Source organism: Mytilus californianus, unplaced genomic scaffold (assembly GCF_021869535.1).
Source record: "Mytilus californianus isolate M0D057914Y unplaced genomic scaffold, xbMytCali1.0.p SCAF_2, whole genome shotgun sequence".
NCBI lineage: Eukaryota > Metazoa > Mollusca > Bivalvia > Mytilida > Mytilidae > Mytilus > Mytilus californianus.
In genome coordinates, this window is record NW_026262668.1 from 27821297 (window position 1) to 27846307 (window position 25011).

The 25011-nt window shown below is 32.4% G+C and overlaps 2 protein-coding genes across 2 annotated transcripts; both read right to left on the reverse strand.

Moving 5' to 3' along the window:
• Positions 1-531: 531 nt before the first annotated feature.
• LOC127729618 (matrilysin-like) lies at positions 532-18448 on the reverse strand. The gene is made up of 11 exons (XM_052237467.1): positions 18183-18448; positions 16824-16909; positions 12944-13113; positions 11956-12031; positions 10520-10659; positions 9243-9500; positions 6789-6917; positions 6307-6483; positions 4348-4472; positions 2434-2588; positions 532-1054 (listed from the first exon to the last, which is right to left on the reverse strand). Exons 1-11 carry the CDS (start codon positions 18306-18308, stop codon positions 961-963), a joined length of 1536 nt encoding a protein of 511 aa, XP_052093427.1. The 5' UTR covers positions 18309-18448; the 3' UTR covers positions 532-960.
• Positions 18449-21658: 3210 nt separating this feature from the next.
• Positions 21659-22829, reverse strand: LOC127729626 (uncharacterized). The gene has a single exon (XM_052237481.1). The coding sequence runs from the start codon at positions 22827-22829 to the stop codon at positions 21822-21824; it is 1008 nt and encodes a 335-aa protein (XP_052093441.1). The 3' UTR covers positions 21659-21821.
• Positions 22830-25011: the final 2182 nt, after the last annotated feature.

Below are 25011 nucleotides of genomic sequence, written 5' to 3' on the forward strand. Positions count from 1 at the left end.
GACGTGTATCTTATATTTTCTTTTTTTTTTTTATTATTTTTTTTTTTTATTTATTTAACACCAGGGGTTATCTAAGGTGGTCTGGGAGAGAACAGTTTTCTTTCCCATATAAAGGTCAGTTTGTTTATCACGTTGAAATCAGATTATATGTAATAAACAAAGAAAGATTAATGGAATGCAAATACATCGAAACAATATTTAAATCAGATTCAAACAAAGCACCATAAAACCTAAATTATAGAAAGGAGGAGCATACTTTGTTCATTGTGAATCACTGGGCGCATTGCAATCAGATTGAAATTAAAAATAAGGAGATGCCGTATGATTTCCAATGAGACAACTATCTACCGAAGTCCAAATGATATGTGGATGTAAAGCAACTGTATGTCAACGTACGGCCTTCAACAATGAGAGAATCTCATACAGTATAGTACGTTATAAAAAGCCCCGACATGACAAAATTTGAAACAATTTAAACGACAAAAACCAACGGCCTGATTTATGAAGTCTGCAATAAATAATTCTACAACATTTTAATAACAAAAATGAGTATGCATTTTATTGAATTCTATGCTACAATACACATATAACATTGTTCATAGTTTTGAGCTGTTTGCCTTTATTTATATAACGTGCCATCTTCAGTAACTATACATATACAAAAAAAACATTGTAATTTTATTCTGACAAACATATTTCCTTTATATATTAATGATAAACCAGGAAAATAAAAGAAATTTCTCTTTTAACACAACTGAAAAATTTGATGTATGATTTTCCCCAGTATAGCTAGACGTTTTTTTCCGCAATCCTAATACTTGTTGCTGATCAAAATAACTTCAAAATGTTTTCTTCTAGCGTTATTGAAAGATGCTAATAGAGGTATTTCGTTTTAAAAGTTAAAGCATTGATGCAATACAGTAAAGTCAACATGTATTCGTACATGCCTTCAAGTATAAATTATTTGGGAACAGGCCTTCCACATCCAAGCCATCCCGGTGCTTTATCCTTCCGATATTCTGTCCTCTGGTATCTATTGTTGTATTTAAAATACCTACAAAAGTTAAAACAAATGATTAAATTCTTTATTAAGCACAAATTACACCCATAAGAGGGTCAAAGGCATAACAATTACATTTAATAACAACAATATAATGATGACATCTACATTTACATAAAAATAAAACAAAACATTAAACACAACAAATGACCTCAAGTGCCCCCTGTCCTCAGTTCCATAGACTGTTTAATAAAGGAGCCTAAAGATTTCACTTGCTGACTAGTGGTTGGATTTAGGATATATTTCATTTTTAAGAAGTTGCCAATGACGATAGGCATTTACCTTAGCTGTATTTTGCAAAAACCTTGTGGAATTTTGGGTCCTTAATGCTCTTGAACTTCATACATCATTTGGCTATTTTAACATGTTTTATTCGACCGTCACATATATGTCTTTTGTAGATGAAACATGCGTCTGTCGTACAAATTCTAAAGCTTGGTAGCTGTGGTGAGTTTATTTACAATGCTATTAGTTCATACTGTAGAAATGTTAATCATATTAAAAGGATGAAGGCAATACTCAATAGTTGTTGCAAGCATATTTTGTTAGTCTAAACTATTAAATGGTAACCTCCTAATGACAAACCACATTGATATTCGATGATTCAATTGAGAATTGAAAGCTTCTCTTTGTAATTTTATTGAGGCGTAAAAGCGTTGACCGTATCACATTTTGTATGAAGCGCACGATCAACGCTTTTAAAACCCTATAAAATTACAAAAAGAAGCATTACATGTTTATGCTACAACCATGAAATTACGAGTTACAGCAAATTTTTCGTTTGTTTTCCTATATATTGTTGTGACGTTCCCATGAAAAGCAAGTGCTGTAATGAATGTTGAATTTTATTGAGAAATACAATTTGATATTGGAATGCCTCTCGATTGCTTTCAGCCAAACAAAAGTACGGATTCAAAAATTAGAAAGGCTTGATTTAAGTAATGCCATATATAAAAAGAATGCGCTCTTAATCCAAAGTTCCTAAAATAGTAAGTAAGTGTCTGACAAAGTATCTGTTTTGTAGTATTGGAGAAATGTTAAACGAAAAATTCTAAGTTCATTCAAGATATTGGTACATTCAAAGTACAATGGCAAATGGGAGACGATATCTGACAGATCCGAAAAATGCTTCCACGTTACAATTGAAACTTATCAATATATCAAGCTGCTAACCATATATGAAATCGTTCTGTTATGTAGTTTCTGAGAAAAAGTGTGTCGAAAATATGTGATGGAAGAACAGACGGACAAGATTGTTGCAGTATAGCCGAACATCCTAGAGTTGGGATATAATAGAAAAATCAAAGCAAAGAGAACCTAGATAATACACATATTATAAGCAAAACATCATACAGATGGCATATTTTACTCACTTGGTTCCCTTGAAGAAGTATGTATAGCCATCATTGATATTCAAAGCGGCTTCAATATTGTTGGGTATGCCCTTCCAGTAGCTACTGATTGGTTTGGGATATCCAGAAGGTGGGCCGCTACTGTAGTTCTCGTGCCAGATACTAAATTTATCATCCTATAAAACACCATTCTTTAAAAATTTATTTGTACATACATTTGTTATATGGTTAGCATGCATGCATTTAATTCTTTTCCTATTTGCCAAGCATTATCATTTAGGTCATTCTAAATTTACGACAGTAAAATCAATGATTCACGTCCACAAAGATATATAAGAATATAAGATGTCTCAAAGGCACAATGCAGACTTGTTGCTATGTTTTTTTTTATATAATATTAAAACTAGAACCTGTGATTTATCGTCAAAAACCTGAATAAAGGAGATATGGAGTAAACGAAAATGAGACATGGTCTTAGTGATCTACGGTGTATTGTATATACAATTGAGAATGGAAATGGGGAATGTGTCAAAGAGACAACACCCGACCATAGAGCAGACAACAGCCGAAGGCCACCAATGAGTCTTCAATGCAGCGAGAAACTCCCGCACCCGGAGGCGTCCTTCAGCTTGCCCCTAAACAAATATGTATAATAGTTCAGTGATAATGGACGTCATACTAAACTCCAAATAATACACAAGAAACTAAAATTAAAAATGATACAAGACTAACAAAGGCCAGATGCTCCTGACTTTGGACAGGCGCAAAAATGCGGCGGGGTTAAACATGGTTTTTGAGATCTCAACCCTCCCCCTATACCTCTAGCCCATGTAGAAAAAACAAACGTACAACAGTACGCACAGTAAAACTCAGTTTAAGAGAAGTCCGAGTCCGATGTCAGAATAGGAAACAAAAGAAAATAAACAAAATGACAATAATACATAAATAACAACAGACTACTAGCAGTTACTGACACATGGAAATGATCTTCTGCTTAAAACTGTTGTTTTTTAAGTTTTCAGTTGAAATGTATAATTACCGCTTTAAAGATAGCATTATAAATTTTGTCAAAGTCAGCATGCAGCTTTAGAATACGATTTTTTTTATTTGCGTGATCAAAGCATATATAATCAATGAAAACCACTTACAAGGTTTCTAGATAAGGACAGACACATGGAAAATGTGACAGGTTGAAAGACGAAAGGTCGATTAAAGGAAGTGCAACTAGAACTATGAGTGATATCACAAACGATACCCTCCGCCCAACAATCCTTTTGTAAATTGAGGTAAGAAAATACGATTATCGATTACCATACGCAATACTAATAAAACAATAGCAGTACTTTACTTAAAATACGTTTATCGTCATAATCAAGAAAGAAAAGAAATTTCAACAACAGTATAATCATAACCTTTAGCAATAAGTCTTCTCAACCAAATAGAAAGATGAAATGGACAATTCCTAGACACATTTGCTTTATACACGATATTACCTTCAGATGCTGGGTGTACTGTACATGAATGACAGTTTAATTTCTAACAGATCTGATTGATAGGTTAATCGTTTCATTAATTTTCTAAATAAAATTGTCTTCATTAAAAAGTATTTTTATATATATTTAAGGAATGACTGTAATATTTTTTCTGTCTATGAAGAAATAACATCAAAAATGTGGAGCACACTGAATAACGCGCGTAGCGTGTTATTTAAAAGTGTGCACCACTTTTTTGAGATTATTTCGAATAGACAGAAAAAATATTACAGTCATTCCTTATAATTTAATTTTAAATTCCATTTTTAAGGAGTAAATCATGAAAAAACGTTGATGACGTCACGGTCACATGACAAAATTATGTCTATGAGCTGATAGACAAACAACTTTCAGCCAATCAGAAGACGTGTTACATCTAAAATTAAATTATTTACAAATGTACCTTAAAGACGTAGATGATATTATTATATTCGAGAGCTGCATCTACATTCTGGAAAAAAGGAATGGTGATCCTCTTTGGAAAACCAGCATCTAGTCGCCATCTTGTGTATCGAAATAACTTGCTTCCTGGTAATGAGAGGAACAGCATTGAAATTAAGATTTGGTATGCAATAAAGGCAACAGTAGTATACCGATTGAAAGAAAACAAATCCGGGTTACAAACTAAAACCGAAGGAAACACATCAACTGTAAGAGGAAAACAACGGACCAACAGAAACACTGAAGTGCAACAAAAACAAATGCCAACATACATAGAAACAAACTATTTGATAACAACTGCCATATTCCTGACTTGGTACAGGACATTTTAAGAAAAAATGGTGGGTTGAACCTGGTTTTATGGCTAGCCAAAACCTCCCGCTAATATGGCAATGTTAAAAAATATCGTGACAGAAATACAGCACAAACAAACGCAAGAACACTCAGCACAGAGAAACGCACAACTAAATAATATAATAGTCGTTACAACATATTTTCTTTTTTAAATGCATAAATGTACTATATAAGTCCATTTCTAGATTTTTGTAGCAATGAACAAGTACAAATTAGGTACAAATTGCAACCTTTTTATGTGTAGTTTTATCTTCTCAGTACTTTGGATGAATCAGAGTCAAAATAAAATTGTTCGTATGAGAAAATATTTTCGTATTTTGAGAGAAAAAATATGCAAAATTAAAAAAGAGTCCATACTCTATTTCATTTTGATTTAAAAAGAAAATCCTCTTCATAATCAATAACTTATCAATTTAATTGAAAATATTTTAGAATAAAATAAAATTTCCATTTCCATCACTTACTACACGTATGACATTTTTCAAGGATGGTGTTATGTATTTGTTTTTTAAATTTATAATTTTATATTTTCTAGAAAAAAAAACATTTAAAATGTATATTTTCCGTTTCAATATAAACAAATTAAGAAACTTATTTGATTTAAACGGGGTTTCATTCTTCACTGCCTCTCAGTCAAAATTTGGATGACTTATTGGTCTCTTTTCTTATCACATATTATTTAGAGACTTATTCAACACTTTTGGTTTTGAGAGTTCCTGGATAGGAGTGAATAAAATAAAAACTTTCAGAAAGTTGTTAGTCTGGTATGTTTAATTTTAAGTAACGTCAAATATTTGTACCTTTTGGATAAAACAAATGAATTTTAGATAAAATAAGGACATAATGAGACAACTATTCAGTTGTATATACAAATGTAACACCAATGTCTATATAAAACTCTGGTGATATTGCCAATAAGACAACTATTAAACAAAAGACCAAAGTGCAAGGATACAAATTATGACAATTCACCGCACATTCTGCACAATAAGCAAACCCCATAATAAGCTATAAAAGGCCTTGGGATTACAAAATGTAAACTAATTCAATCGAAAACACCTAACGGCCTGATTTAAGCTATTAACATTAAGTGAAAAAGCAGTTATGACAGACAGCAAGGAAGAACACTATTGGGCTAAAGACTCCTAGCTCTGATCAATACGATGTGAAATATCAACCTTTAAAATACAGATCATTCAAAATACACCTTATGACTCATTAGACTATTTTCATATTACCGACTTTTGACTCTGAATTATATAATTTTCGACAGGTTACCTTTTCTGTGGTAAGACATCCTGGTACTCGGTCAACTAAGAGCAACCAAAATAAGTAAAATCAAACACATAATCGGTGTAATTTGAGGGGAAAGTTTACTGTTCTCCGATGATTTTGTCATGTAAAGAAAATGTAAAGCAGTTAATTTTCCCAAAAAATTATACCAATTGCAAGCTTTATTTTACTTCTTTACCTTGCTCTTACTTGACTTGGTACCAGGATGACCTACCCCAGAAAAGGTAACCTGTCGGTAATATGAAAATAGTCTATTGGCTCAGAAATGACATACCTTTAAATACATACAGTCTCCTGTACCTGTCTACGACTGCAGCTCCTGTATTGATAGGTACCCTTGGGGTTAATACTTTCCTCGAAACTTTAGTAAAGCTCTTTTCTATACCATTCTTGTCACTCTCAAATTGATAGATTTTTCGATACCGGAAGGCGTAAATTCGACGATCATCACCTGTGGTTTAAGATAATGTTGAGATTGTTATCATTCAGGGTTGTATTCTTATAACTTATCTATTCGTTAGTGTGTTTCTGTACTAGTTTTGTATCAAATACACTGTTGTCTATGTGGTCTGTGTTTAAAGTGAAAAAAAATGTAGAATTCATTTATTCTTTATAAACCATATTTCTTTAAATCAATGAAAATGTTAAAAAAAAATTCTGTATAACAATTTTTAACTTTGGAATACATTGAGCCGAATCGCCGATTAATAAATAATTTCATATACATGTGATAGATCTTCTAAATTGATGATATACCATTCATAAATATGGAGTCGAATTTCAGATCACAGATACTTGGTTTCGTAGAGGGCCGTCTTGTTGTAACTCTTGGTCTTCTTGTTGTCACGCGTGGACGAGAAGTTGGTCTAGTAGCAGCTCTGCCACCTATATAAAGAAGTATAAATGAGAATTATTCAATTCAAAATCTGTTATAAAACGCTGTCGGCTCATGACTTCCCATAAAACTTTTTTCTGTTTGACATCAATACAGAATATACTTATGAATGTTTTGTGAATTTTATCTTGTTTAAAAAAGCATGAAAAGAAAAAGGGCAACAAAAAATCGTATATCGAAGAATGACAAACAGCGCTATGACAAAAATGAATTTAAATAGAGAAAAACAGGATATTTGTCTACAGGACATCACGCACCGACTACGTGTATCTCATTGCCACTTATAGTGCATCGCGAAATCCAGGTCAAAAGAGTTCTCTAGTCGATGCGACAATAACTTCATGTTTTACTTCTACCTTAAGGATGTTAGCTTCTCTTCTTTTTGAATTTTTGCCAGATATTCGGAATCCTCTGGTTTTGTCCATGTAGTGCCATTAAAAATTCTGCCCGCTAAACCCTACTTTTTTTTCATAATTTTATTTCATATAGTTTAAAAAGCCATATTTGAAAATCCCATAAATTTCGTTATTTTTTCATAGTTTTTGAAAGAAAAAGGGTGCCAATGTTAAATATATGAAAAGTCTAGAGAGAATCAGTTCCCGCCAAATTTTCAATGGCTTATATCTCGAAAACAAGCACACGGACCCTTCATTTTTTTCTTCTTTTTTATTGCCTTTATTTATATACTATCAATTTATAACAGTCTTTTAAAAAGCTTGTTATTTTGAAACAGATTAGCGAACATCCTTAAACCATAAATTTAACTTGATCGGAACGGTAGAACGAAAGCACTGATCGGAAAACACACAGTGACCCCTATTATCGTAGGCAGGGCAACACCAAGGGATTTACCAAGCGTTGCCAATCAAATGACGTCCACTAGAATATGCATGAAGTATGGTGTCCAAAATAATGTGCAATAGATACATGTAGCATCAAACAAAATAGGGCATTATTCCTTATCTCAATTCCAAACGTTTCCTTTTGTGTTAATCTATTGGTTGTTAACTTCCATACCGAAGATCAAAACGGATCCAAACGACAACATTTCGAAAATTCTTTATTTTTTGTAATTTTTCAACCAAATGGGTACAGCATTAGAGTCATGTTAGATTTATATATACGTTCCTTGACATACATTCTAAACGTATAATGAATGAATGGGTGAAAGAATGGCTAGCTTTTAATGAAATCATAAGGAAGCAACAAATATCAATTTATAGTTATTTCATGGTTTCCCAAGGTTAAATTTTCTATTTCGCCACCTCTTTCGCAACAACAATTTATATTTCACCACTTTCAATTTTATTTCGCATAACTAACATAATCATATTTTTCGTTTAAATTTATCCTTCTTTCTAACAAAAAAAATCAGTGCGCCGCATTGTTGTTTATTATAATTTTACACATCTATTTTTTTAATCTACATTATAATAAATAAACACTCTATAATAACAAACATTCACTTTTTACAAGATACTATAAAATCGCAATATAGATCATTAAAAATCATCAATTTTGACTTCTAGGAAAAAGGGATTCATCTTAAATAAGTTTATCGGATACTTCACGTCTAGTAGAAAGATAAAGACTTAATTCAGAGATTGACCTTACTTGGGAATATTTTTATTCATAACAACGGACAATCGTTAAAAAAATTGAGACGTAAAAACTATGCTTCAAACACGTGCGCTAAAACGATTGTAAAGTACCCACAATTATTTTTATTTAAGTTATTTTAAAGGATAAAAATTAAATAAGAGCCCAAGGTGAATTCCAAGTATTTTCTGATACTGGTAAAAAGTCCGAGAAACCCGAAAAAAGTAAACAAGGTTGACGATCGAGTCGAACCGTTATATTTCTTTCGCCAATTTCTTTCTCCAATAATGAATTTTAATCCCACAATTTTTATTATTTTGCAAAATGCGAAACTGGCGCCAGGGGAAACCCTGAATTATTTACATTTAATCCACAACCTTTCGCACTAGAGGTGGGCACGTTACCATAAGACTACGAGATAGTCAGTACCGTACAACATTATTTGTGTTTTAATTCTTTTACATATAATAAGAATAAAGGTGAAATCAAAATGGAGAAAAGGAACGCAAAGAAATATTCATATTCATTTCAATATTAAAAACGTTCTGTTGGGTGGTACTAGATTAATAAATCTCTTTTGTTTAATTATTTTCGTTTTCATCGTTTTATGTGTCTAAGTTTATATTTTCAACCCACCATTTAGAATGAAAATTAATGGGCTGAATTGCATTATAAATGATATACTAGTACACTTTCAAACTGTATACAACTCTCACCATATAGACTTTGCATTCTATAAATGTCGTCATACAGTAATTTGTAGTCGGGATCATATCCTTGATAATATGGTGCCATCAAAGCTTTTGAATTCGTCGAATGGCCCAGACCAAGTGCGTGTCCAAACTCGTGAGCAGCTACTATTTCCAAATTTGTACCTTCCTTTTTACCAAGTGTCCACTGTTCGTCATCGTCAAAATGTGTATCACCTGAGATGTCATGTGCACCAGGAAAGAAAGCGTGAGCAAGTGTCCGACCTGTGTAATTTAAATCAATTATTTTACATATATGTAACCGTAAATGTAACCGTAATATACATATGCACATTTATGGCTCTACAATCTGTCGATACCTGTATCCTGGCATTGCACAAGGTCATGTTTTACTCTGACTGTTAATGACGTCTTTACACATAATCCATTGGATGCTTGATGTGTACTGATTAATGTTTTAGTCTTAGATGCATGATTTGTTTATTAGTTGTTATTGGCTTTGAACTAGCCTGTCAGTAACTGCGAGTACTCTCAGATCTGTACTTAGAGTCTTTTTGTTGTGGGATGTACAATTACCCTGCCACATCCACTCTGTTTTTTGTTAGATGTATTTCTGCTTTGTATCAGCCCTTTTCAACTGATTTTTATAGCTTGTTCTTATTGTTACACCACTGTTCCAGGTTAGGGGAGGGTTGGCGCGCCTTCAAACTAGTTTAACCCCGCCACATTCTGTATGTGGCTGTCCCAAGTCAGGAGCCTGTAATTCAGTGGTTGTCGTTTGTTGCTGTATATCATATTTGTTTTTGGTCTCTTGTGGAGAGTTGTTTCATTGGCAATCATACCACATCTTCTAATTTTTATATTATATGCCATGTTTGTCTATTATCATTCTATTCATGTACAGTATGATGTAATATAGTAGTAAGCATAAATGGTTGTATCAATAAATTTCAAAATTTCTTTAAGATATGTGTGTGTGTGTGTTTGTATTCCAATTTCCAAAATATCAGAAGAATTGACCTGAAAATTAAAGGGTTAGCAAACATCTCATATTCATGCATGCATACATTAATTTTTTCTTATAGCATTTTCCCTGTAATACGTACATTCAAGTGAGTGTATTTTTGGTAATATTAGATAAAAGGTCAGTGGTAGATGCATAAACTCGAGTGCATAAATTCCTGTTTTTCACTATTTTCCATTATTTTTTAACATTGTGGGGATTTTTGTTTTTTAACATTTCAATAATTTACTTTATTCCATAAGTGTATCCCTATTCTTACCCTTTCCGTCAAATGGACTTCCATCGTAATGATCGAGGCGTTTGAAATCGATTAAAATGTCTGCGTCGCTTCCACCAACTTCCCGGATGTTAATGTTTGCCACATCTGTCCACTTTTTAAATGCATTTATAAATGAACGTCTGCAAGTAAAACAAATATACAAGGTTTTCTTTTCAAAAAATACTTTCGGATGAATGGGGATATATATTGAAAAATAAGTCGATTTCTTGACGAACTGATTGATGTATGGATGATAAAATGGACACTGAATAAATATATGAATGTGCGGTCCGTATTACGTTTATCAACTTCAAAATGTCACTCCAAAGAACGACTGGGATATAAAAGTATTGTCACCTGGACTTCTCCCACCAAGCAGTTAAACTCTTCTTTAGAGAGACGTATATTTTGCTGTTAAGGATGTACAAATACGCATTCACGTCCGAACTAAATGGGTGCCACATATAGATGTCTCTCTGCATGTTAAACAACCCTTGCAACAACTTTTGTTGGCGTCCATAGATGGTCGTAAATTCTGATTGGCAAATTGTCTGCCCCTATCCAAAGAACTTTACTTTTTAGATTTTTTGTAAACGTGTTTTCGACCTGGATATGCATGGAACATTTGCTACAGGACGCAAAGTAACCAACAATAATAAAGATAGTCAAAGTATTTTTAAATGGGTTTTAGTTTTTGAAATTTTGATAAGAAAAATAAATATTAGAAATTGTTATTGGCTTTTGCAAATTTACATATTTTTAGTTGTAGTAGTAAAAATAACTTCCTAAATTTAAAAAAATTAACATTTAAAGTATTGATTTTTTTTAATCAAACTTTCGAAGAATCATACCAGTTTGAAATATTGAATTGTGTCTTCCATTCCCTGCGTGGTGATGCATGCACAGTAGAAGACGCTTACCTTGTCGACGCACCCTGTCTCGCTACGTTGGGGGTTCATGATTGATTCCCTCGGTTTATTTCTTTTTATCTTATTTAGTGAGGGAGTATTTGTATATTCTAAATGAGACTTGAGTATCGGTAAACTATCGTGGTTTGATTACCAATTGATAAGTTTTCAAGCAGTAAACTCTTCTTTACAGAAAGGATATAGAAGATCGTAGCAAGGAAAGAATTTATATTCTAATTTACAAAGGCCAAAAACGACTGATAAATCTGCTGTTCATATCTATCGTATACAAATGAGACAGCAACTCAACAAAACAAACAACAAAGCAAAGAGAGAGCTATTTAGAGAGCAACTTACGGACTTCTTCAGTAGATAGATTTAATGTTTATACATATATCTAGATCTCGTTAGATTTGAAGTATATTTCTATGTTTTTTAACTTAAGATTTTAAGCTTTTAACTATAACTTGTATTTTAACAAGAACTTTGTCAAAGCTGCGGATCTATAACTGTTATGACTAAATATACCTTTGAGAAGAACCTCCAAGCTGTCTTGTGTATCCCATAACTTTCCATGTTGCCTGATTATTTGGCCATTTGTAAACTAAAATTAAATAATGGTTATTCTTGTCATTTAATAGTTGAGACGTTTAGAGTCAGACGGATATCAAGTTATCAACAGACTCAATACACCTTTTTTCAAATAAAAATTTGCTCACTACATGTATTACATGTAATCTATTTCTCCATTCAAAACCATTTGCTGTTTTAAACTACGCATACATGGCAGACAATACTCAGTAATCGGTAGTCATTCGGAAACTTAACAGTTTTTTCCTGATGCATGTCGATGCTGAGCTGATCTTTTAAAGTTCATTCCTGTATCATGGTAAGTTACAGTTTAAGTTAACGTATCATTCCGGTTGATCTACTTTTCCATGACAGAAATGTGGCCCTTTGAACTTGGAATTGGTGTTTTCCAACACATACATGTACAGTTTTTGTAATTTTCCCATGAGCTAACTATATATGTTCGATATAATTCTCTAAATTATAATTAATTAGTGTTCACCAATTGGTTACATTTAATCAGGAGGTTAGTAAGTTGTTAGTGGGCTCGATAATTTATTTATCATTGATAAGGATATAAGTTATTTTGGTTGACCGTTATGGAATTTATGTTTCAGAGATGATGACGGATACGTTCCAAACGTCGTAACCACAATCCCGTCCTCCTTTTCCCCGAATGAGACCTACCGAATTATACTTATCACCGGGTTTGTACTTACATGAGCAACACGACGGGTGCCACATGTGGAACATGATCTGCGTACCACTCCGGAGTAATTGACTTCACGCCCGTGTTTTGGCTGGGTTCGTGTTCTTTATTCTTTAGTTTTCTATGTTGTGTTTTGTATACTGTTGTTTGTTTGTTTTTTTCTTTTTTGCCATTGGTGTTGTCACTTTGTTTTCGACTCTTTCATTTACTAGTAGTTTGAAAGTTGAACATTCTCACCATTAGAAAGTGGTTTCAGCTGTACACTCTTTGGATCAGTATTAATTTCACCAGGTCTTTGACTTGGTCTTAGAACATCCTGAAATCCACATCTGGGTGATTTCATCTTAGTAATGGTTTTCTTGTCCACTTTACCAGTTATTGGTAATCCAGTCATTTTCTGAAATTCTCTGAAATATAGGTATTTAAATGTTTATTCAAATGAAAAGTATGTTCAGAGAAATGAATCCAGATAACTAAAGGAACTAATATACAACTGACGGTCCGTAGGAAACTAAAGATGAAGATTAGGTAATGATAAACTCGAACTTCATTATAAAAAAGGATTTCTGAATTCGGACATTAAGAAAATAGCAAGAATATATCGATCATCAGTTATATTCACAAAACAATATGTTTGTGGATTGACAAATCGGTTAAACTTATTTGGAAGTGTTTCATCCTACAACCAGGGATGAGCTGTCAAATTGACAGCAAACTGGCATTCCTCTATTTTGAAAGGCGTGTTCATGATCAATTGACCCGTCACATTCTATATCTAATTCCAATCTCTCAAGAACCATAAATACTGAACGGCAAGAATAAAAATCGTCGATATCAAGCTTGACCACCATTTTGTCATCAGTAACAGCATATTAAAATTTTAAGAGCATTGGTTCAACGGTTCATAATTAATTGCACAAAGTGCCATTTTCAATCTATCAAGAATCATAACTCCTGCACTGCAAAAGTGAAAATCATCAATATCAAATTTGACCTCCATTTTGTCATTAGTAAAACATATTATTCTTTAAAAGCATTAGTCAAGAGGTTCATAAGTAATTGCACGGAAAGACATTAAGTGTCATTTTCTAATAGATCAAGGACCATAACTCCTGAACTTGACCTCCATTTTTTCATCAGCAACAATATATTATAATTTGAAAACTATTGGTAGAAGGGTTCATAACTTATTGAACGGAAACGACATTAAGTGCCATTTTTCAATACATCAAGGACCTGAACGGTAAAAGTGAAAATAATCAATATCGAACTTGACCTCCGTTTTGTCACTAGAATCAACATATTTTTAAAAATAAAAGGTTGAACGGTACATAAGTTATTGCACGGAAAGTGTTGACAGCAGCTCACCCGCCGTACTTCACCAATTTGATATCTGAGTTGATTTTTCATTCGGAAAACCCAGTTAAAAATGAAAAATTGTCAATTAAAGTTTATAAAATTGCCTTTCACAGCAATTTGTAGTGCAGATTAATATATTGATTTTATTGAAATTTTATAAAAACTATTGTTAAAATATGCAAGTAGTATTAGTCAAACTCTTTAGTTTTAAAATTTTCCTTAGTTACATCCGTTTTAAATTTGAAAGGGGGATGTGGCCGAAAGTTAAAAATCAATTCATGAGTTCTCAATATTGAAAATGTTAAATCAAAACTATTTAATACGGTTGCAGTTACGTTAAAATAAATGTCAACCAGATTTAAGCAATTAGACTTGAAGGGTTATGGATGTCCATAGAGCTTGCATACTCTCGCCCTTCCGGAACACGTTGCTTACCCTTCTGGAGCACCTCCGATTACCCCGGTGTTTGGTGGGGTTTGTGTTGCTCGTTAAAACTGTTTTAAAAGTTTTAAAGCTTGCTAAATCGTCCACTAGTATGACAGTTGTTTATTATTGCGTCACATTGACAAAATTGGATGAGCAACCCAAACACACATAATTGGTTAAAGTGACAATAATTAATTGGAATCCAGCGGCTAACAACACAACTTACTTAAAAAGGTCAAACAAAAATACAAACACAATCAATGTAAATATGACAAAGACGCCAAAACTAAGTTTGTAGTATATAGTGTATACGGTAAAGTAAACCATAATGACATATACACTTTCCCGATAAAGTTAAAATTAAATAAAAGATAAATGCAAGGGTATACAAAAGGAAAACAACACTATAAAAAAGCTTATACGTCCGAATCGCATCTCTTGACCCACCTGTATCAGGAACGCCCAAAGCAAAAAAAAACCGAAAGCTGGATGCACAAATACAAAGCCACGTATAGAGTCATGCATAGGTAAGTGTCTATTCAAGTAACTTTACAAAGCAAATCATTCCCAAAACTGCAATGCAGTTATCTAATCGTGCCATTTAAACGAAGTATTTTATTCAGTATTCTCTTATTTTTTTTCTTAACTTTACGTATGATTTTTCTTTTATTTAATCTAATTATAGAATAAAACCTTAATGTAGCACAGTATTTAACTAATTATACTGTAACTATTCAACTACAAAAGAAAAAAAATCTTTTATATAAAAAGAGTTTTCAGTACTTGTCGAAGTAGCTATAAGCCAGTTTTACAAGCACTTTACTTTAATACGTAAAATACCGGAAAATCCCTCTTTGTTGATTAGCCCTAAATCATCTATGAATCAGTACTTATAAGTATTGTTTCCTTTGCTCATATACTTGTTCATCTTTAATTTTGATAAAATACTTATATACTCAATAACTGATTATACACAGTGGCCACTGACCTTCAATTTCTTATTCGTTGCACGAAACCGGCTTTAATAAGATTGCATCAAAATCTTATTGCAGCAAATTTGCCCTAAATATGAATTAAAGGAGTTGTGAGGTATATGTCATTGAGACAGTGACCCAACAACACAAATAATCAAAAAGACATCTAAAGTACAACATCCGGTCTTCAGCAATAGACAGGTGATTATACAATGTTATGCTCTAAATCCAAAATCCATAAAAGGTGTGAATAAATTAAACAACTATCTGTCATTAACACTTAATTTTTCAATAACAAAAAAAAATAAAATACGACACAAGACAACCAATGACTGGATACGTGGATTGTGGCGGAATAAACGAATTAATTTTTTTTCAATGCTCCCCCTTTAATTTAATCCGATCAGTGAGCTATATATTTCTGTATGTGCCTGTTCCATGTCAGGAGCATGTAATTCAGTGGTTGTCGTTTGTTGCTGTATATCATATTTGTTTTTCGTTTATTGTTTTGTACATACACAAGGCCGTTAGTTTCTCGTTTGACTTATTTTACATTTTTCATTTCCTGGCCTGTTATAGTTGACTATGCGGTATGGGGTTTGTTCATTGTTGAAGCCCGTACGGTAACCTATAGTTGCTGATGTCTACGTCGTTTTGTCTCGTGTAGAGAGTTGTCTCGTTGGCAATCTTACCACATCTTCTTAAATGTATATAATCAACGGTACATTAAAGAACATTTGATAAAAATTAGTTTATGAAATCTTTCACCTCTAAAATAACGACATAACACAGTGGATAAACTGAAATAATAAATAATATTATACGTCTCAAAGAATGGCGCAATGCAGTTATTGAAAGCAAGCTGAAAGAACTTAACTAGCTGATATAAAATTATGCCGTCCTACATTCTTATTCCGGTTGATGAATTAACTTTTTAGACTATTTGATACAAACTTTACCAAGTAAAAAAATATCTTTTCAATTTCAAGAAAATATGATAAATTCATTTTTACGAAGACTTTTATTACAGCATTTCTTCAATGTTTATATGAATAAAAGGAGTAGTGGTTACTTGCCAATGAGGCAGTAACTCGATGACACACAATGGTTTATTTCTGTTTAAAACATAACACGAAATTGGACACCATCTTTTCTATCCCTTTCTAGGAACTAATTGATGTACTTTTAATATTTGATATAAATTACTTTAATTTAAATTTATCATTCAAGACGCAAAGAAATATCGAGTATTTCCATACAGATACAAGCCATACCAATTCTAATCGTATATTTTGTGTTTAAAATGAGTATTAACTGATTTAAAGCATAAATAAATTATCGAAATGGATGGAAATTACCTGACTGCTCGTTCTCTGTCGGATGCATCATGACCGCCTTCTGAACCTTTAACAACATCCATATAGCCAAAGGTTTCAAAAAAGCCCTGTAAATATCAAAATAATACATGTACCAATACATTACTGCATTTTTATGTCCATATAATAAATATCCGTATTTATCAACTGAAGGAATAGAATCTCTATCGCATAATGCCGAAAGGTTATTGAATTGCCACAATGTTTTGTTTTAAAAACATAATGAAGCATTTTGAGCTTGCTTTTCGGTATGATTATTTTTCGCACTGGCTAAGTTTACTCTCAGAAAGCTATTTAACGCCATCAAATGGTATTTAAAAGTCTCTGTTAAATCTGTTCTCAATGTTTTAGATCTCCTTCCTGTCTGTATTCTTTAAATACATGTATAGGTAATTTTTCTCTATTTTTGATCTGTTTGTCCATTATTCTCTATTCTTCATGTTTTAGCACCCTTTTATTCTCTATTCCTTATTTTTTTTGCCTATTTGCTCTATTTTTTATTGTTTGTTTGCACATTTTTCTCTAACCTTTGCCCATTATTCTGTTTGTAAACCCCATCCAGACCCTCCAAAACAGAGTAGTAAAAATTTATAAAGACTGCGGAGGTTGCATGCGACCTTTGATGTAGCATAATAACATAATTATATGAACCGAAGAAATTTGCTTCATATCAAAATGTATATCATGTTACATATTTCAAAGTACATGAAGTTTCATTGTTATTTTTTTCCATTAATACACAGGGCTCTATTAGTTTGTATTCCCTTGTAACGGTGTGAACATGCATATTTTCTACTGCAATCCTTAAAAACCCAAACTAACTAAAAGGACTTTAATAGATTAGCAAAATAATTTAATCATGCAAATTCACGAGGAGGAAAACCAAAGATTTGAAAACTTTTCTTAATTTATTAAATAAATGTTTGTTTAAAAGCTTGGTCATTTTTTGTTTTCTTGTCTTTCATTTTTGCGACTGTCATACAAGTGGGAGGTTTAGCTAGCTATAAAACCAGGTTTAATCCACCATTTTCTACACAAGGAAATGCCTGTACGAAGTCAGGAATATGACAGTTGTTTTCCATTCGTTTGATTTGTTTGAGCTTTTGATTTTGCCGTTTGATGAAGGACTTTCCGTTTTAAATTTTCCTTGGAGTTCGGTTATTTTTGTTATTTTACTTTTTGTGAGGTATTGTAAATATGCCTGCCTGTTTTTAAATTGGAGTGTCATTTTTTATAGTCGACTGCGTATTTGATTTATTACAAAATGCTAAAAAATTATTTTTGAGTTATTGATGGTAAAATAATAATAAAACAACTCTAAAATATAAAATGATTACTTACATCAACCTGGAAATCGTCTTGTCGCTTTGTTCTAGAGAGAGTATCGCTATCTTCTGTTAGCAGAAAGCCCGGCAAAATTGCAAAAACCAAACTTATCTTAAGAAACATGCTGGACAGCATGGTCATATATCAATGTCGCTAAGCCGATCGAATTTTTGTTATTTATATTCTCCAGTGACACAATATAAGTAGGTACCTTAAGTACTGTTCCGGTGTCGTAAATACATTGTCGGCTAGAGTGTTTTCACATTTCAATTTTACCGAACCTACACCCTAGGAAAATGAAGATCTGTACTAGATAATACTTAAAATGTACTTTAGGATGTTATCTGTTATAATTATTACCCCTTAACACTATGTCAGAATAGCATGCTGCGCGTTTGAAGTGAGAGAACGAAATTACCTTGCGATTTCATAAATGAAAAAACATACAAAAAGTATAATGCGATTCAGGTGCAAATAACAAAAACAAATGAGATGAATTCTGAAATAAAACTTGAATTTCAAATTTTGAGTATCGATTGTAGTCCAAAATAGTATTTTGAATTATCTTTAAAACAGAAAAAGATGAAAAGTTTTGTTGCTTCACATGCTTGTGTTTGCCGCTCCTTCGCCACACCAATATTTATTTTTACTTTTGTATTTTGTGTTGCAGAATTAACATTAATACACTAAGATTATACTGGGTTTTTTTTTTTTTTTTTTAACGTAGTTTTTTTAGCCATATATCTTGGGTTTTTCAAAATAAGATTTTGAATTTTAGTTGTCTCAGTTCACAACTCGGATAAAACAATTTATCGGGAAATAAATTCATTGTTATGCAAACTAGTCTATTGACATCTATGAATTCCTGTTGTCACCAGTTTTCTCGAAATAACAATTTTGTCGTAGATTTAATCTTCTAACAGGATACTCATGAAGTACTACTCACTAGACATCTTTATCCAAACTTTGAAAAAGGAGGAAGAGTTTAGATAAAAAAAAAACAAGTTGGTAACCTGATCAGCAGTTGTCGTATGTCGTTATATAAATAACACATAGCTGAGAGGATGATAGAGCAGATTGTTATCCCGAGAAAACATTGTCAACCGAGGCGAAGACAAGGTTGACAAGGGTTTTTCGAGGGTACCAATCTGCTCTATCTCCCTCTCAGCTATGTGTTATTTAATTATTATACTGATTGTTCTATCATTATTGTCTTTTATCAAATTTTAAATGGAAAATACTTAGCTATGACGTCATGTATATAACGTTACAGTTATAAGAAAAACAACAAAAGTGAAGCAAGATTTATTTTTTTATTTTGACAGTCTATGAAAAAGTTCTGAGGCCAAAACGTAGATTGTAGCATTGTCTTTAAAACTATTGATGTAAATCCACTTCATTGTCCTTTAAATTATCGATTTTTGATTGGTCTGCATGACAGGGTGACATTCAAAAAATTGTCTCCCGCTGAGCAATGGGATAGAGTAAATTACTCCCTCGTATTAGCAAATCAAAATCTGGCATTTTAACGTGAAGTATAATAAATCTTAATATCTTTCGTTATTTTGAAAAATTGGATCTTTGATTGTTTCTGTCAAGTTTATTCACAACGTCCATAGACTCGGGTCGATTTAGAGCTTGAAATATTACATAGACACCAGTTTATTGTTGAGACTGTATGTTGCCCTCTAGATGTATTTTGATTATTTTTGTCTCATTGCTGTATATCCCAGATTTCATTCATGTTAAATGACCACGAGCTAACAAGTGTTATGTCTTACATGGGATTGTAATGAACTGTGACAGCATTTTCTTATTCTATTCTAAATATAAAGTTTTCGATTGACGCAATTTGAGCAAAAGTTACTTCCCTTTACGGTCGCCATATTGGAGGAATACGTGCACAATTTCCTTCATAAATCTGTAAAATTCAGTAACTTGACTGTCATGCTGCAGCTAGTCTTTAGAAAAAGAGGTTTTCTCAACAATTTTAATTTGTTTTAGCCTTGTTCAATTCATCACTACGAATTAGTAAGGATATCTTATCAGATTTGTTTGTACATGTTTCGATTTGGTTAGTCAAATAAAAAAATCAACCATTTACACCTCGGAAATGACGGCCAAGGGACGTAACACAAAATCAATTTAAATCATATCGAAACCGATCTTGAAATCCATTTGCCACTCAATGATCAAGTGCAGTCTTAAGTCATATTTGTTTACTAGTACTCTTACATGAGATAAACATCATTTCGGATACTTATAAAGACGACGTACTCTTCTTCCTGTAGCTTACAGTGCGTAACCCGTTTAATCTGTTTACCTTTATCATAATGCACTTAAAACTGAACGCATATTCTTCCCGCCTTCCTATTTTAAGATTTTTTTTCTTTTTTCGTATAGGATACACACATGTAATAATATAAAATACAAACATTAAATTGTAACCATTGTAAAAGCATGCATATGTATTTTATACGATCCATGATGCGTCGGTTTATGCCCGTCAAGGTATTTTTTTTTTTTTTCTGGTGGTGGGATTTTTTTTTTTTTTTTTCTGGTCCGAAGTACAGTTACGAAGTACAATTTACCTTGATGAACTAAACATTCAAATGTTGTAACTTTACATTCGAAATTTTACAAGCAGGTTTTCTTTCAAGTATTCTTTAAAAAAAATATGGTGATTTGGCTAACAGGTTATAAAGAGGTGAATTCAATAGGGTAAAAATATCCTTTTTGGGCATAGAAACCGTAAAAATAACTATAAGGGTCGCGCTCTCATCCTTGATTAACCTCAAATCCTTAAACAAACTGACTAGGAAATTAATTAAAAAAAATCACATTTAGGTCAAAGCGAAGTTTAGACCTATATGTGTTAACTTCTATGTCATTTGGTCTCTGGTGGAGTGTTGTCTCATTGGCAATTACTAATATATTGATACTGATACTGAGGAATATGATCCTTTGCAGTATAATGTATTGCACTCGAAAGTTTGTGCAAAACGATATAAGCTTATAAAAAATATATGTTTGAAACCATATTCCTAAATATGCGACAGCAAGACCCAGACTATGGTGTTCATTTGGATGTGCAGGATGTATAAGGCACACAAGTCCGATCGCAATGGTTACTTTCACTGCGGTGTTAATGTTGGAAGAGTGTTACGCTATTTACATACTAAATCTCCTCACAAGAAATGTATGTGGTTCATCGGTGACATTTTGCAAAGCAATTTTTGTTGTCCCTACCAAACATTTGCTCTTTTAAGCTATGTCAGTCCAAGATTCTCACCATCCATCCGGTTGACCCATTTTACATCACAGCAAGCAAACAGCTTGATTTACCCTATTGTTGGCTATCTTTAAATTTGGCTGGTAAATCTTGGGAGCGTTTCATGTAAATATTATCAAATAAATGGATAAGTGCGGTTGAAATAAAAAGTTTATCAAAATATCCAGAACCGATTCAAATGCACAAAAAAATAGAGAGATGAGAATGATAAATATTTTAATCATACAAACTTCGGTACAGCAGTCACAAAACGACTATCAAAATAAATATTCTATATATAAATATTATATGAATATAAGCAGAAATCTCAAAATTAGATATTTAAAAACCACAAAGCTATGTAACATGTCAAATTTCTCTATTCACGAGACGTTATGGATTGTCTGGTATGAACGGGATGATTTAAAATGCCTAGCTGAATTTGTCATAGAATTGCTAACTTTGAATTTTGATGCTAATTTAACAAGCTTATGTAGCTGAGATTTGTTGTTCTGCATTTTACAGAAATTGTCAAAGGCACTGACTAATTTCTCTTTGTCATTTTCATTTTCGTCTCCTGTCTTGTTTACTCGGTGATTGTGTTGAACTTGTGAGTTGAAGTATTCTTGCTCTTTGATGAATTCTTTAACCTTTTCTTGTAGAGTAGCTTTTTTCTCTGATGGTTCGCTATCGTTTTCAAACCTTACAGATTTTTGTCTTGCCAACTTTGGACGACGTGAGTCAGAACTTGCAGAATGTGAGTTAGATTTGCCAGACTCTGTTCTTCTCATAGATATATATTCTGTATTAGATCTTCGCAAAGATGGTTTTTCAGGACGTGTTTTGTCTACTTCTATTATAACTGGTGGTAATTCGTCATTTCTTTCAGGGAATTCTGTAATATAAGTAAAATCACTTCTTTTGGTGCCTGAGGTTTTCTTTTTGACCTGACTACTCAACTGTGGGAACTTAGTATCATTTGTATCTGATTTTCTTCTGTATGACCCTAAACTATTTGGTAAAGGTTCGGATTGTGCCCTCTTTTGGTTTTCTAATACTTCATCCCTTATTTTATTCAGTGCATCTGAAAATGATCGACGATTTAGGATTTCTTTCCGCAGGTCGACAGGAAAATTATCCAGAAAACGTTTAGCTTTCAATATATAGTAGTCGGTAGCTTTTTGACCAAGATGATGCTTTTCCAGTTGTAAGTGTTTCAGGAATGAATTTTGTTTTAATTCGTATCTGGTAACCTCGTCTTCACACTTGGAACCAAGTGATATGTGTTGTTTCGATAGTAAATTGGTTTTTCTTGGTGCCAATATTAATTCAATATTGATGCTATGGTCTTGCCATGAAAGGTCTCGTGTTTTCAGACAACATAACGACATGATCAGATCTAAAAAGATAAAAAAAAAACATTGATGAGAATTTAAAAGTCCTTGTCTGCCTGAAACGAACGAAGAAAAGTAAAGGAAGAAAAAAATCTAGGTGCAATCAAAACACATAATTCAAGAAAGACAGATAGAATCATTCCAAATGAGGAAGGACAAACAAACGATCTACACAAAAACTACACAGAAAACAAAATATTGAGCAACACGTACATCACAAAAAAACAATCATGAACTCGGGTTCTTCAGAAGGTTAGGAAACCAATGATATCTTTTGCATCAGAATATATGGGCCTGTTTATATGTAATACGGACATTTTTCGTAACGGTTAATGAAACCTACGATCTCACGTTTATTGACAGGGATTGTCACCAAAGTGACAACATCCTTAAAATTAATTTGAATTTCGTTGAATTTATAGATTAGATATACAAACTTTATTAGTGTGCATTTCAAGCGGCGTTGAAATAGAAGTACTTTTTTTCTCTCTCAAATTTTTTTACAGATAGCACTTGTATTACAAACGAACTTAAACAGTCTTTGGTTTGGAGATTATCAACTTACCTTGACTTGTCCGTGTCAGTGTTACGAATCTTTATTTGAAATGTGTAATATTCGGTTATATTAAGTCAGATTAGAATTGCTGATCATTATTCAATGAACTAGTACCCGCAATGATACAAACAATTAGTACTGGGAATACGTATATGTATGAAAATAATAAGACGTTAATCCAACGACATACATGTAATAGCTAGCAAATTACAAAACATGGCTAATTTACCGTGATATCCTAAATCGACGGGATTTATTTAATTTTAAATGCATTCTGATAAAACATACATAATATAACATCACAATTACATTTCAATACATCAGTAGTAGTATAATATAGCAGACAGCCTTTAGAGGCTTATGAAACACTAACAATATTCATACAAGCATATAAACATTCAAAGAAAAAATAAAAACTATAAATTAATCTTTTTGAAATCTGAGGTTATTATAATTGGTTAAAACAGCTTATGTTTCTGGGTTGTTTTTTTGTTTTTTTTTGTTTTTTTTTTGGCATTGTTCTATTATATCATTGCATAAGTGTAAAAATGTTTTAAAAAAAAGCAGAAATCTCATTTTAAGTAGAATTGTCTGTAATGTCTATGTATCCATATCCATATATAGATATACTGGGAAATCATTATAAGCAGTTAATATACGGAATGGGATATTATTAAACTTTCTGAAGCAACCCGAATTTATGGGAGTATGAATCGAGTACGCGTTTAGTGTTGGGCGCTGTTTGAATGCGAGTTACATGATGTCGTTATGGTTTATTGTTTATAGATCTTTGTCTTATGATTTCCTCAATTTTTATTTTCCTATAGATTTTCGATTTTTTAATTTTTTTTAAGTTAAACAGTCTATTCGGTACTTTATTTGTCTTCTCACAAGAGCCTATACATATTAAGTAGATTTGTAACGTACCTTGACCTATAATGGTTTACTTTTATAAATTGTAACTTGGATGGAGAGTTGTCTCATTGGCACTCATACCACATCTTCCTATATCTTGTAACATAGAAATATAGCACTTCTCCCATAAAACAATTTTACACAAAAATGAACTTGACATATTAATAGAAACAAAACGCTGTAATACAAAAAGTTAAGAAATTAAAAAGTATATTTAATAGGAATAGAAAGATGTAAATCGATTTACTTTGTACGTCACGAGTCATCAAAAGTTGAAAATTGGGTTAACAGAAACATTCAATGATATGCCAAAAATATATTCATACATGTATTCCTTAAAATACAAGAATATAAAGATACATGTATTACTGAAGAAAACCATTGACGATATTCACTACCCGGGTCAGACACACGCGACTGGGTAAACTGTTTTTAACCATTGTCAAACCTCTCCCTTCAGATTCTGATCAATGAAACTGAAAAAAGGGATATTTGCCAATGAGACAATCTAAGCTATATGCTTGTATGCAACTACAGGTTACCGTACGACCTTCAACAATGAACACAACCCGTACCGTATAGTCAGCTATAAGAGGCCCCGACTCTGCAAAACAATTCAAACGAGAAAACCAACAACTTGATTTATGACAAAACATTAGACGAAAAACATATATTTCCATTAAGTCAGGACGAAACTTTTCTGAAGAG

What these genes read in the sequence shown, in the direction of transcription:
- LOC127729618 (XM_052237467.1), bottom strand. Translation starts at nt 18,308, where the DNA reads ATGACCATGCTGTCCAGCATGTTTCTTAAGATAAGTTTGGTTTTTGCA. An exon ending in GCTGAAACCACTTTCTAATG is followed by an intron (nt 12,032 to 12,943) that starts GTGAGAATGTTC and finishes ATTTAATTTTAG; the next exon opens with TTTACAAATGGCCAAATAAT. An exon ending in ATATCATCTACGTCTTTAAG is followed by an intron (nt 2,589 to 4,347) that starts GTACATTTGTAA and finishes GGTGTTTTATAG; the next exon opens with GATGATAAATTTAGTATCTG.
- LOC127729626 (XM_052237481.1), bottom strand. Translation starts at nt 22,829, where the DNA reads ATGTCGTTATGTTGTCTGAAAACACGAGACCTTTCATGGCAAGACCAT.